At 34.1% G+C, this 14,591-nt stretch overlaps 1 protein-coding gene across 5 annotated transcripts in view; it reads left to right on the forward strand.

Moving 5' to 3' along the window:
* The window catches only part of ADAMTSL1 (ADAMTS like 1), a 1,134,116-nt gene that overhangs the window by 785,383 nt on the left and 334,142 nt on the right, over positions 1–14,591 (forward strand). For all 5 annotated transcript variants that reach the window (XM_074197566.1, XM_074197568.1, XM_074197565.1 and 2 more), the window contains one exon: positions 13,766–13,811. In XM_074197566.1, coding sequence (XP_074053667.1) covers positions 13,766–13,811 — 46 coding nt within the window. The remainder of the gene's footprint in view (positions 1–13,765; positions 13,812–14,591) is intronic.

A 14,591-nucleotide genomic window follows, 5' to 3' on the forward strand; every position in this document is an offset into this window, starting at 1 on the left:
ATTTGGCTCTAGGGACCTAGTTAGACAAACTGCAAAGGCTGAAATGGGGGCAATCAACAACTTGTCTGTGATGTATTATAGTAAATCAATCAGAATGTATTGTTCTTATCTATTACTTTTTTAGATTAATTATTCTCAGGATATTCAAATACTCCTGATTAATTGGGGGGGAGTGCTTGGAGGGATACATACTACATTACTATATATATTATATTATATTATATTATATTAATATCACAGTGTGCCTATGAATTCATGTTTTATAATTATAGAAAAACTGGCAGTTAAAGGAATTGACCCCCAGAGTGAGGGATTAATCCAAGTTCAGACCTGTGACTCATCACCTAGAGGTTGGAAATCAATAGACTCGCTAATGAAGAGAGAGATTCCACATTCACCTTGCTTTCTAGAGAATGTCTGTCAGTTCAGTTCAGTCAATAGCAAAATGTTAGAATAAACCACCCCACCCCCATCCCATCTCCCCCATAACAGTTCAGTTATAAAGCCACTACAGTTCTTTTTGGTTCATTTCTTGCCCTTCATTATCAAAGAATACCAAACTGACATCACTATCTTAGAGACAAATGTCAGTGTGTCTGCCTCATACAAGATAGATCCATAGGTCAGACACAAATAGTCTATGTGAATACCTGGGATGGTTACTCTAAACTTATGTATCTCATGTTTCCTTTGAACTGTTTTAAGTCACTTAAATCTGAAACAAGCAGCAAAAGCTACCTTTACACAGTCAATCCGTAGCTGCCACCATGAATTTGACATACATACTCCTCCATGAATGCACATAACACGAGTGAGAAGAATGAGAACACAGAGAAAAAATGAGGTCAGAGAAAGTCGTGCTTCCAGCACTGTAGGTCCCTCATATATTTTGTTTTCTCTGATGACCTCATGCTGCTCCACCCTGGATGCAGCATATCTAGTAGTCAAGTCAGTCACTTTGGCTTCCTGTGACTCCACCAGCTGGAATGGGAAAGTGGGAGAGAGAATCACTTCATCAGAAATATCCTGAATTCTCCCTCTTCCTTTCAGCCCTCTTCACATTTAGCAGTAATAATCCATGGCTTTATTGAAGTATTATTCTAGGAAGCCATATATGGTAGAAGAAAATCTTGGACTCAAGATCTGAATTCAAATACTAACTCTAATACCTATCAGCCTTAATACCATGGACAAGTTTCTTCACGTAAATAATTATTGGATTACTTTTTTTTTAAGTCAATATAATTTTTTTGAAAATTCGAAGATTGTATATATTGAATACAAAATAGTTATTATTAATATTATAGTTTCACCTCCCCATCCCCAAATAAGTGAACTGAATTATTTTTTATCTTACTAGTAAACTCCAAAGAAAAAATTAATATTCATATTGTAATCTCTGTCTTATCACATTTGTTCTCATTAGAAATGTTTGTTTTTATCTTAAAAAAAGATATACAAAATGCATATGCAAAACCAATATGAAATGGTCTTCTCATTGACTTGCCAGAAGTTACACATTTTGAAGCAGAAAGTTTGTAGGTCCTTTGAATTTTGAGTTAAAGCCTACTCAAAATCTAGTCTTGGAGTTCAAATATTCTGAGACATTTAACTTCAATGGATTCTGTATTCCAAACCCTGATCTCCTCTCAAGAGCATTCAACTAAGGCCAAAGAATCAATGTTTCTGACCAATTTATGATCAAACTTATGATAATAGATAATGAGAAGAGCATTTGCTGTCTATTATCTTTGTTGGTCATTAAGAAAGATGTTAATTGCTATTTTTCTACTTCAGAAATTTAACATTGTTTTAAATAACATAAGTTTCAGTTAATAACGTTTGCATAAATTTTATCCCTCCCTTTTGATCTTTCATTAATTGTCATTTTCATTTAAATAAATTGAAAAGAAAGTTTATCTCTTTGTTTGATAGATTCTATTTAGTCATTGTCATTGAACTCTGTTGTTATTCTTTCTCTCCAAATATTTTACCCTGTCCCTACCTCATAGTGCTTTTTGCTACCTAAAAATTTAGAGATTGCATTGAATGGAAAGAAGGATTTTTCTGTAAAGAAATATTTTTACACCAAAGTTCTTCAATCACAGTTTTGAAGTCTTAGCAGTGTGGGAGGGATAAGCCATCAGCATGTTAAGACTGGGACATTGTTGTTGCCCCAGGCCAAAGAAACCAGCCATTGAAAATACTCCTTTTTTAGAAATCTTAAAACTATCATGATTCAAGATTAACCCTACCAGGGTATAGTAAATAGAAGAAATTATCATTACTTCTGTAGATTTCTTTCAGAATTTGGATTAGATTTATTGTTGTTCAGTCTTTTCTTCATTCTAGGCAAAGATGATGAAGTGGTTTGCCATTTCCTTCTCCAGTTCATTTTACAGATGAGGAAACTGAGGCAAATAAGGTTAAGTGAATTCTCTAGGGTCACATAGTTGTTATATTTCTGATGTCAAATTTGAACTCATGAAAAATGAGCCTTTGGACTCCAGACCCAGTCCTTTATCTACTATATCATCTAGCTACCCTTGAGATTACTTTAGAGCTATGTCAGTTATCTCTGGCCTGTTGAATAGGTTACTACCACATTTCTCTGGTCTTATATTGAAACCATCTTTCTGAACTTCAGGCATCTTATGCACAGAGTAGATTTTGGAGTCTTATTTTAAATCCATCCTTTTAAACAAGATTTGAGTCTTTTTTTTTTAATACTTAACAGCTTGGCCCCTAGGTAAATCATTGTAAAATGAGAATAACAATCTTACAGGGTGACTCTAAGTGATAAAATGAATGCAAAGTCCTTTGTAAACTTTAAATAATATTTTATCAATAATGGCTATTATTATTATTATTATTATTATTATTATTATTACATACAGCTTAGAAATAAATGGAACATTGAGTCCATTGAGCATTTTTTTTTGTTTTTTGCAAAGCAAAGGGGTTAAGTGACTTGCCCAAATTCACACAGCTAAGGAAGTATTTAGTGTCTGAAGTCAGATTTGAGCTCAGGTCCTCCTGATTCCAGGGGCAGTGCTCAATCCATGTTTCAGGACCAGTGCTCCATTCACTGGAACATAAATTTTTAAAAATAACTTTCATAGAGATACAGTATAGAAGATTTTGTCTTACTTAGAAGACTAAATGGTTTTCTGAATTTAGTCAACTCTAACATGTCCATATCACCCAAAAATGATGTCATCAGAGAGAAAAATATTAGCTTGAATGTATATATTTTGTGCCATTTTCCCTTCTTAGGAGACATATTTGATATTATATTGATATAATGAAAATCAATCACAGGATGAATCCATTGTGTTTTCCAAAGCCAGGCTTTCTCATCCTAAGTGTGTCCTTGAGGCTTTCCCCTGGATCTTTTAACTTTACTCAACACTCATGTTGTTTGACCTGTATATTAATACTTCCTAATGGCCTTGAGATGATTTCTGGGAATTCAGAATTCATATATTATTGACCACACAAAGAGTTATATACATATATGTTGCTATTATCCAAAGCTTGTGCTGTAGAAGAAGTGTAGAAGAAGGCTTCTTTACCTTCTCAGAGGTAAAAAGATGACAATATAGAATCCTAAATGGATTGTGTGTCTGTGTGATGTTATGCTGGTATAGCTCACCATAGTATATAAGTACACTGTTATATAAATAAATGTAAATTCCACCCTCTTATAGCAGATCATTTTGTCCTCTACTCATGGTAAATTTTCTGAGTTTCAATTTCCTCATTTGTAAAAAAAGAGATTATCTTTAAGGTCCCTTCAAGCTCTAAAATTGTTTAGATATTATTATAAAAGGTAACTTTTAGGAAAGTGTAAGGGAGAGAAATTTGGAAATATAGATGATAGAAATAGAGAGCATATTGACAAAAATATTAACAACTTATTCAGATCTTTATGCAAGGAAATGAATGCACATACCAATCCACATACCTCTTTACCCATTCTGCTCACATGATATGCTATGAAAGAGTGGTCTCATAGGGCTGAAATATATTGTCTGTACTAGTAGCTTTAGAGAAAATACTAAGGTCTTCTAAGATTACAATTTTCAATAGACATCTGCTTCAGATAGAAGGATTAGAGGAAAAATTTTCATCTCAGGCCAAAGTAGTACATCAGTTTTCAACTCTGAGTTTGTATTGGGTGACATTCCCAGAGAAGTTAATGTTATAATATATATTTTTTGCTTGTTGGAAAGATAGAAACATTGAATCCAGTTTCCTAAAACTCATTTATTTTCATTCTCCACCTCTTTTTGTTTACAGTCAATAATTTTTACAGCTATGATGGTTTGTGGGCAGCTTTGTGGTACAATGGATGGAATGACAGGCCTGAAGCCAGGAAGACCTGTGTTCAAATCCTGCCTCAGACAATAGCCGTGTGGCCCTGGTCAAGTCACTTAAGGCTTTTTGCCTCATCTGTAAAATGAGCTGGAAAAGAAAATGGTTTATCACACCAATGTCTCTGCCAAGAAAACCCCAAATGAGGTCACAAAGAGTCCAACATGACTAAAACAACTGAACAGTAACAGTATTATAAAATGCTTGTATGTATAATTTATCAATCTAAAGCAAGAGGTTTCTGTCCTTTTTCATCTATCCAAAAAAGAAATGATGAATGAGACCAAGTTGTAAGTAAACTAGTAGAAAATTAACATGTTTGAAGAAACTTTTTATTTCTTTAGCATCTATATAAAGGGTAAAATGGTGCTAAAAATTATCTGACCCAGAGGTGTCAAACAAATAGAAATGGGGAGCCACTAATCCTTCCCAGGACCTGAATCTTAACTTAGACTTAAATGTGTTACCTGCTTTTCTTATATTTTGTTTCTTTTGTTAAGTATTTCCCCCATTACATTTTAGTCTAGTTCAGTCAAATCCTAGAGGATTGTTGGTTACATTCATCCCTGTGAGGGCAGCACATTTGACATCTCTGAACTAGTCCAAGCCTCTTCTTTACAAATGAGAAATCTAAAGGCCAAAGAAGTTAAGTAAGTTATTTTAAATCATTTGGGAAGTTAATGGCAGAGTAAAGATATGAACTCAGATTCCCTGACTTTAAACCTAGGATCCATGATAAACTCTTAAGAAAAAAAACAAGTATAACATCAGTTTCTTACAGAAATGAATTTTAAATGAATAATCCTCTATGCTTTGTGAGCATCAGTTGGAAAAACTGGTGTTGTTAAACCCAAAGTAGAGAATCTGTTTTCCAATATTTCAAGGAGTGAATGGGTTCTCTTTGACACCAGAATATCAAAGGATAGAATTTAAGGCAAATTTAGGATTGATGTACAGAAACCCTTTGAATAACAAGAGTTTTACAAAAGTAAAATGACCCTGCTCCTCATCAATGGTCTTCAAGCACAGGTCTGATGATACTTGTTGGGTACGTAAGGCAGTAGATCTCTTAAAGGGTTTAACATACTAGAAGACTTGCTGCAGTGTTGTCTAACTCTAGAATATTGTGATTATATAAATACCAGGTAGTCTATAATGAAGTAATAGCAGAAAGATGAGGCTAGAAATTCTTTACACTTTAAAGAGGAAACTTGCTCATAAAGATGCCTTAGTTAGTTACAGAGAAATAAGAAATGAACATCTCCAGTTCTTTCCTATTCTCATACCCCCATTTTACTCTTAAGGTTAAGTATTACTGTGCTGATAGGTGTCATATTGGATAGAGTACTGGGCTTGGAATCAAGAAGAATCATCTTCATGAATTCAAATCCAGCTTTAGACATTATCTAGCTGAGTGAACTTGGCAAGTCACGTAATCCTTTTGCCTCAGTTTCCTCATCTTTAAAATGAGTTGGACAAGAAAATGACAAACCACTATAGTATCTTTGCCACAAAAACTCCCAAATTGAGTCACAGATAGTCGGACTTGACTAAAACAATTAAACAACAGCAAATGTCATAAAACTTACATCTTTTGGCAAAGCTGAATGAAAATATAGGCATTGGTAGAACAGGAATGGATATGTCTGACACAGAAGCATGTGATACCAATAGCACTCCATCCTCTATGTTTTCTTAACCCCTAACCTAACAATCCATGACTCTTAGCCATAAATTTCATGGTCTTGCACAGCTCTGGAACGATTTCAAATATCTATGTGGCTGTATAGAAGGTGATATATTTGACAAAAGAAGATTTGAATTCATGTCTCATTTCTGAAACATGTTGCTTGTATGACCTTGGGAAGGTGACTTGCCATCACTAAACTTCATCTTACTAATCTTTAAAATGGGTATAATATCACTCCAGCTACTTCCCTTATTACAGAGCTATTGTCAAGAATACACCATGTACAAAAAAGCATTCTATAAATCTAAACTTATTATTTGAAATCAGAGACTCTAATCCTGGCATGGCTACTTACTATTTTTGTGATCTTTAGGATGTTTGAGCCCTGATTTTCTCATTTGTAAAATTAGGATTTTGGAATAGCTGTATTCCTGGGATCTCATGTCCCCAATTGGATTGAGAGTTCTTTGAGGGGATGGTCCATATCTTTTACTTCTCTACTCCCCAGAAAAACTAGGAGCATAGACTAGGTGCTCATTAAATTCTTGTTGACCCTGATTGTATAATCAGAGCACTTTGGAGCCATAATTCTGGCCATAAACACTACAATAGCACGTGTTTCTTGCTTTCTTTGCTCGTGATTGTAGTAAAAATTAAACTTTTTTATGGTTTTATCTCCTATTAGTGGAGACTTCACTATTGCAGCAAATGTTCCTTTTAAGAAGGACTAAACAGTATAAAGACATAATCATTTGGAAAAAGTGACTACACACAGCTAAGCAGTAACTTATCTTTTTTTTCCCTGAAAGATTTAATAGGTCTGGGGTGGGGGGGGGGGGCAGCTAGGTGGCACAGTGGATAAAGCACCTGCCCTGGAGTCAGGAGTACCTGGGTTCAAATCCAGTCTCAGACACTTAATAATTACCTAGCTGAGTGGCCTTGGGCAAGCCACTTAACCCCATTTGCCTTGCAAAAAAACCTAAAAAAGAAAAGATTTAATAGGTCTGCTTATGCTGCAAAATGTACCATTGAGCAATAGTCTTATTTAGTGTTATTGTCACCTTGGAAAAATTGGCATCCAAATGTTTCATCCAGAAGGATGAAGAGTTTTCTCTTCTTATTAGGAGCTAAGATCATCCTGAAAGTTTACAATAGCCAATAAAGCACCCTAAAGCTCACAATAGGAATATCAGAGGAAACAAGCAGACAATCAAAAAACAAATATAAAGTTCCTACTATGTGCCAGATACTGTGATGGCATATACTTTTTTTCTGTAAATAAGGATGTTGCTGGTTAATCTGGCCTTTGACAAGATCAGAAAAAAGCATATTTATTGCTTTCCCATTTTAATTTAATTCCCTGACTCCCCATACCTTTCTAATTCCTACTTGCTTCAAATGTTGCCATGATGTTCAATGCATGGACAAATTGCAATATTAGTAAATAAGTTTCTCTTAGGGCACACTATTAACTTTAGAATAAGAAATCTATATCATAGAAGTATTGAGACATACAAATGAGTCACACAAGTTTTATTTAATACTCAAGAAATAAGAGCAGCTTACTACTTGTGGCACTATTTTGCAAGACTCACCCCCTGCCCCCGGAAGTTGGTTTAAAACTGTTTTGAAACTAAATCTATATAAGCCTGACTCTTATTCTGGCCCATTAACCAAGGTTTGGACCTCTGGCAAATTCAAAGATTCCCTGTGACACTGTGATTGTGCATTTTTTTCCAGCCAGTTCCCACATTGATTGATAGTGTTTGGCATTTTGCCTTCTTGTTGTTTGTTGTATTATTACAACAGAAAGCATTTTCAAAAGCTACATTTATCAAGTTGTCATAATAGTTTGGCCTGCATATCTATCTAACCAAGAGATGAATAAATTTCTCCCCTAGCACTAATCTGTTTGAGCCACGTGATATCTCACATAGTAAGGAGGCAATGGAGAATTTGTAGGAGTCCTGCAGTGGGATTATGGGACTTTTTGACAATGTTTGAGTGAAATATATGTTTGGTATATAATGCTTTTGAAAGTTATATTTGGAGTGAAATCACAATAGGAATTTTTGTCTCTTCCTAATTTTATAGCAAATTTTCTGATGTGTGTTTGGTGGGGAATATACTTTGAGGGAATATTTGATTTGACAATGATAACTGCAAGTACTTTAATAGTTATATCATTTTCCTTATAACAATCCTATTTTACAGATAAGGTTCAGAGATTGAATGAGTTGCCCATAGTCATATTGCTGAAGTATCAGAACCAGAATTTGAACCCCAAAATTCCTGATTCCAGGTCAAGTATTCTTTCCACTTCCCACTGGCAGCCACTTAAGAATTTTCATGATTTAGACATGATACAGTAATCTGATAACAGTTATTGGTCTATTTGACTGAAAATGAAAGGTGAATTAGTAATAGAAATAAAAGTTAGAATAAAATATAAAACTCATTTTTCAGTATAAGTGTCAGAAATTTTTCAGATATATTTGATAGTATTTGGTATAGATTAGTCTCAGAGACAAGGCCATATCAAAGTCATCATCTATTTATAATAACAAAGTATTTACTGGGCAGAATAATATGGCAGAGATCTAAAAAGTGTATTCAGAATTTGAGAGCGGTAGGGTATAGGATTTACTAATGATATAGGGCATTTGCCATCAGGCTTGTCTTGGATGAAGATTTTATCTAAGCAGTATTTTTGTAATTTTTTTTAAAAAAGAAAAAAGTGTATTACAGATGAGTTGAAAGAGACAGTTTCAGACTTGAAAGATATTGCAGAAGATGGAGTGAGGAGAGAACTGGGGAATACTGGTCCTGAGTAGATCATGGACTTCTTGTTCAATCATTTGTGACCTTATTTGGAGTTTTCTTGGCAAAAGTATTGAAGGAATTTGCCATTTCCCTCTCCAGTTCATTTTATAAATAAGGAATTAAGGCAAACAGATTGACTTGCCCAGGGTCATACAAATAGTAAGTGTCTGAGGCCAGATTTGAACTTAGGAAGATGAGTCTTCCTCCTTCTAGGCCTGGCATTCTATCTACTATGTCACCTGGCTGCCCTGATCATAGTATAGGAAGAGCAAAGAGGGATTTTGAAATAAAATCCGGGGAAACTTTCCTTTAAACAAACTATCTCCCACAAATTCAGTACCTATCCTTGTGTATGAATCATTATCTTTATATCATTGTTGTTTTTCATACTAAAAGAGGACCAAAATGACATCACTATAGTTACCTTCATGTAACTGGCTAATGTTCAATCTTAATGGAACAACTCCATTGCATAGGTCTCTTGGGGTCCACAAATAAAGAGTAATAAAGGACTATTTCCTTCAAAACTTACATCAGGTGCCACTTTCTATAGGCATCCCATCCTAATCCCCAGCTTCTAGTTACTAGTGACTTTCCCTGGAAATTAATTTGTATATATATTTTGTATTTAACTTTCTATATACATGTTGCTTGCCATGATAGAATGTGAATCCTTGAAGAAAAAAGACTGTTTCACCTCTGTCTTTACAGCTTCTACACTCAGAACAGTTTTTGGCATGTACTAGAGGCTTAATAAATGCATATTCAGTTAAATGAATGAATACCAATGAACCTCTCTGACAGAATTTTTCTAGACTATGCATACCCCATATTCATACACATTTATACTATTTCAGTGTTGTTTGATTTTGTTTTCAGCGACTATTCAGACTAATATAACAATATGAACTTTAAAGAAAAAAACTTACATTGATATTTTGGCTAATCAAATCCTAGTCAGCAAGCCCCACAGACAGGTGTGTCTTGCTGATGTTTACAAAGATTCTCAGATCTTCCTAATATCTTTAGGAAAAACCTCAAAAATGTGGGAGTGTTATAAAGTGGTTTCTTAGAACAACTTTTGGTTTCATAAATCTGCTAAAAGAAATTCAAATGGTTATAGGAAGGGATGAAGAAAAAATGGATACTCAAAAACTATATGAAATACTTGATCTGGCTGTAAATTTGCTTGTCTTCTTTAATCCATGGTCATTTTAGGACCAATAGTCTAAATGGCCTGAGGTCCTTCTGGCTTGAATCTCTAAGATTGTTTTATGTCTACTCTCTTGTTAAGTGCTCATTCTTTCTTTTTGAATGACTGAAGGGGGGGGGGGGGAAGATATATAAGCAGATGGACTCTCCTATTTCAAAATTCTTTGTCCGTGATCCCATTTTTGAAAATCAAGAGCAATCCAGAGCAGTAACCTGTTTTTACTTAACACTCCTCTGTTTTTTTATAGTCCAAAGGTTAGAGTCTGGATCTTTATAGGGGCTGCATACAAATGGTGCTGTTCTGGAGAGCCCTCTGGTTTTAGGTTACACAGTCCCATGTCCCCTGACTAGAGAAGGTCTGGTTCTACCTTTTAGAAGGACGCATTTGCTCACAGAGGAGCTACTCTTTCAACAAGGAAAAAATGTACAAATCAAAGCAGCCTAAAGTACTTGAACTATTAGAGATGTTTATTCATAATAGGGGCTAAACATTAGTCATCTTCTCCCTTTTAAAGAATTAGACAATATGAATTGGGGGCGGGTGAGGGAATAGGAATGAAAGCCAACCAATCAGTGGTGTTTGGAAAAAAGAACTTTAAATTTTCCATAGTAATTCATCTGTTCCAAGGTTGGTAAGTTTTAATAACTGAAACTGAGATAACATCAGGATTTTGAGAAGTGGAAGAAGTGGTACAGTTTGTTCTTTGCTAATGAGACACAAAGACATTGTGCCCCCAGCTTACCACAGTTATGGCAGTTATGGTTAACTCCTTTGTTTGGGGGGGGGTTGATTAGAATTAAATACTATCAGAGAGAACTGATCTGATAAGCCAAACTAAAAAATGAATTTTCATCAAAATTTTCATTTTATCTTTATTCACTTCTCTATCATAGTTGAGTTCCACATCTTCCCAATCACAATTGTATAATTATAGGAGAGAAATCACAGTCACTCAACTCTTCCATTATGAATGATGCAAACTGCAAAATAATCTGAGGGCTGAGATTTCCAGTGTTTGTTTTTATTCCCAGAGGTGAATTTTATTTTGTTTAAATGTGAAGGAAACTATTCAGCTGTTTTACATTAATGAAGTGAAAAAATAAATGATATTTTCACCATTTAATTCTCAGATGAGTCTTTTGTACCCAGATAAATCAATGTCTCTGAATGTAAAACTTTAGACTTGGCCAGGGTGCAGTCCTTATTTTAGAATAGTCACTCTGTTAATTCATTTTAACAAAGTAAATTTTTTGTAAAATCATGGACTCTATTAAGTTAAAAATCAGGACAGGGAAATTTCACCAATAAATATTAATATCTTTAAAAAAAATCCTAAGACAAAAGCCAAGAAACTTCTTTGCCACTTGTAGATCATCTGTATAGAATCTCTCACTTTTTAAAATAACTATACATATGCAAATTCTGAAGATCAGTAAGTCAATAAGAAAAGAGATTCATGGTAAATATGAATCTTCGACCAACTTTATTTCTGAAGCATCTCACACATTATTTTTCCCTTGTCCCATTCCAGATGACTTGAAGATAATCTCTGTAACCCACACTCCAACATTTAGACCTTTGCACAATCAATAAATCCTGTTTTGCTGAGTTAATACCCTGTAATGAAAATACCAGTTTTCACTTAAATAAATAAAACTCTAGATTCTCAATAGAATGGTACATGTATAGGCACACTTGAATAATTTTCTGATCATTATCAGATGTTAGTTGTTGGTCATTGTTGTATCCTAGCAGACATTATGGCAAATGGCCATTGCTAAGCAGGGATTAAATATTTCAGTCCTTATTGATGTATGTTGTTATGATCTATTATCCAGGGATATGTAAATGCACTGCATAGCTGCTAGCAGTTGGAAAAGTCTTAAAAGGACCAGTTATGTGCTATTGTATAAAAGATAAATAATTAACTTGAATATGAAGTTTAATGCTAAGACTGTGAAGCCAGTGAAAATTTAAGCAGTATTTTTAAAAATTTAGGATTGACCATTTAACAATGAGAAGATGGAAGATAGAATGGCTCAGGTAGTTAAAGGTCATACCATCAAAGTGCCTAATATCCTTAGGTAGGTTGCTTAATCTCTGAGTCTCAGTGTTTCTATCTATAACATAAGATGGTTGATTTAGATGAACTCCTGTTTTCTTCCACATTGGAAACTAATAATTCTGGTGTAGATAGTTAGCAAACATTTGCTGAATTGGATCACATCATAATTTCACTCCACCTTTAAAAAATTGTTTCTTATTTTTAGCATACAATAATAGCAATGTTAATGTTTTGAATATTGCTATATATACCTTTTTTTAGGTTTTTGAAGGGAAAATGGGGTTAAAGTAGCTTGCCCAAGGTTGCACAGCTAGGTAATTATTAAGTGTCTGAGGCCAGATTTGAACTCAGTTACTCCTGACTCCAGGGCTTGTGCTCTATCCACTGTGCCACCTAGCTGCTCCCTATATATACTTTCTTAACAAGACAAGTTTTAAGTGAAATTTTTTAAAAAATATATTTTGTATTGTTTAATATTAGTAAGTATATACATTGATAATTTTTTTCCTTCCATGTATCACCTTTTCAATTTTATAATGAAATAAATAGGAAAATAATATTCATTGAAAAGAAATATATAAAAAAATTCTAGAAAACTCTTCTCTAGTTTGTTTTTCCTCTTGGATAACAGAGATTTCTAATCGTGTACTATGAATATTTGGGGAGTTGAAATCTTAATATTAACTCTAATTCTGGTGAAGGAATAGATTAGAATAAATTATAAATTCCATGGATTGGTCATATTATTTGAATTTGCACTGCATATATTTATTGGGCTAGAATTAATTGCCATGTTTTATGCAATTATAACTTGGAATGGTGAGAATTAAAATGAATGTAACTACATTCTGGAATTTATTATCATGCTAACAAAGACCTAGATGTAATATTTCTTTAAGCTGGTCATTCCAATGTTAATTTGGTCACAAAACATTTTTGATCTTGACATATATGGAAAGAATTGAAAAAGTTTCTTTAAGTAGCCAAGGGAATCCACAGCAATAGAAGAAGTCAGGGAAATTATAGATCTATATAAGATAAAGTTTATTTCCATATCCCCCAAATTGCTACATTAATACTACATGTATTAAGTATTTTTGATGACACAATATGGTAAGATGCTACTGGCAACTTAACTTAGACTATTAGAGCTAAGAAGAATATAACATCAGTCAATTCATTGTCTTCACTTTATATTTATAGCTGAGAAAAAACAAAATTCTGTAGATAGGAATATTCTTACTCGAGGTCCCATTCTTGACAAATGGGAAAGTTGGAACTTGAATCCATGTCTTTTGATTTCATATCTAATATTCATTCCACTATTCAGCACTAGCTCACTTATCCAATAAACACCAAGATTGTATGGAACACAGTTTGGGTTAATCTAGTTTAAATCTGATCTTTTTAAATATTTGTTAGTAGTTCTTTGAAAAGGGAAGACTACAACATTTAAGTTGCTTTTTATTTGAGAGTTGGATCAGTATAATTATTAGTAGGATACAGAGTTGCATTTTGATAATCACATAAGACTTAGCTATAAAATTTCAAAAGTTTGAAACTCACATAATTATTATTTCTTCTTTTTCTAACATAGGAGTTGTGAAGGACGTAACATTCGATACAGAACCTGCAGTAATGTGGTAAGCATGAGATTCTTTGGGGGAAATAATGTTGAATGTTTCAGCACTGGAAACTGCCAAAGCATTTTAAGTCTTTCTTGGAGGAAGGAATTTTGATGGTGGGGGAAGAGTAATAGAGAGTAAAAGATGTATTATCTAATAGCCAATCAGAAAAACCTAGGAAACCAGTATTTTTCCATATATTCCAAGAAAATCTTTAATCAGTTGACCAGAATGCTAATTGAAAATCATACTGTAATATGACCATTTGAAGAAATTGGGAAAGTTTAGTCTATGTAAGAGAAAGTTTAGGAGCATTGTAAATGCTCTCTTCAAGTAAGGAACTTGCTAGTAGAGAGGAAATCAGCTTTGTTCTATTTGGTCCCAGAAGGAAGAACTAAGATCATTGGACAGAAGATGCAGAAAGGCCAATTGGATTCCATGCAGGACAAAACTACCTAGGGATTTGAGCTGCCCCCAAACAGTATGAATTGCCTTAGAAGATGTTGGGTGCCCCATCAATGGAGATAGGCAGTCAGAGACAAGATAACTAGTTATAGATAATGGTGAAGGGGGGGGGTCTTAATTAGGTAAAGATAGGACTTGAATGCCTCGTTTTTTTCATTCAAACTATTGGGTCAGGGATTCTCTAACTGAAATACTCATGTTGCTTCCAAGTAGGAGAGAGGTGGGGGAGGAAGGGGAAGTCTACTGTGCTTTTGAAAACTGGTATAAATCACAGCTCTGTCATTCACTAAGAAGTCTTGTGAAAGAGTATGAAAAGTCATAAAAGGGAGGGAA

This window comes from Macrotis lagotis, chromosome 8, assembly GCF_037893015.1.
Source record: "Macrotis lagotis isolate mMagLag1 chromosome 8, bilby.v1.9.chrom.fasta, whole genome shotgun sequence".
Taxonomy (NCBI): domain Eukaryota; kingdom Metazoa; phylum Chordata; class Mammalia; order Peramelemorphia; family Peramelidae; genus Macrotis; species Macrotis lagotis.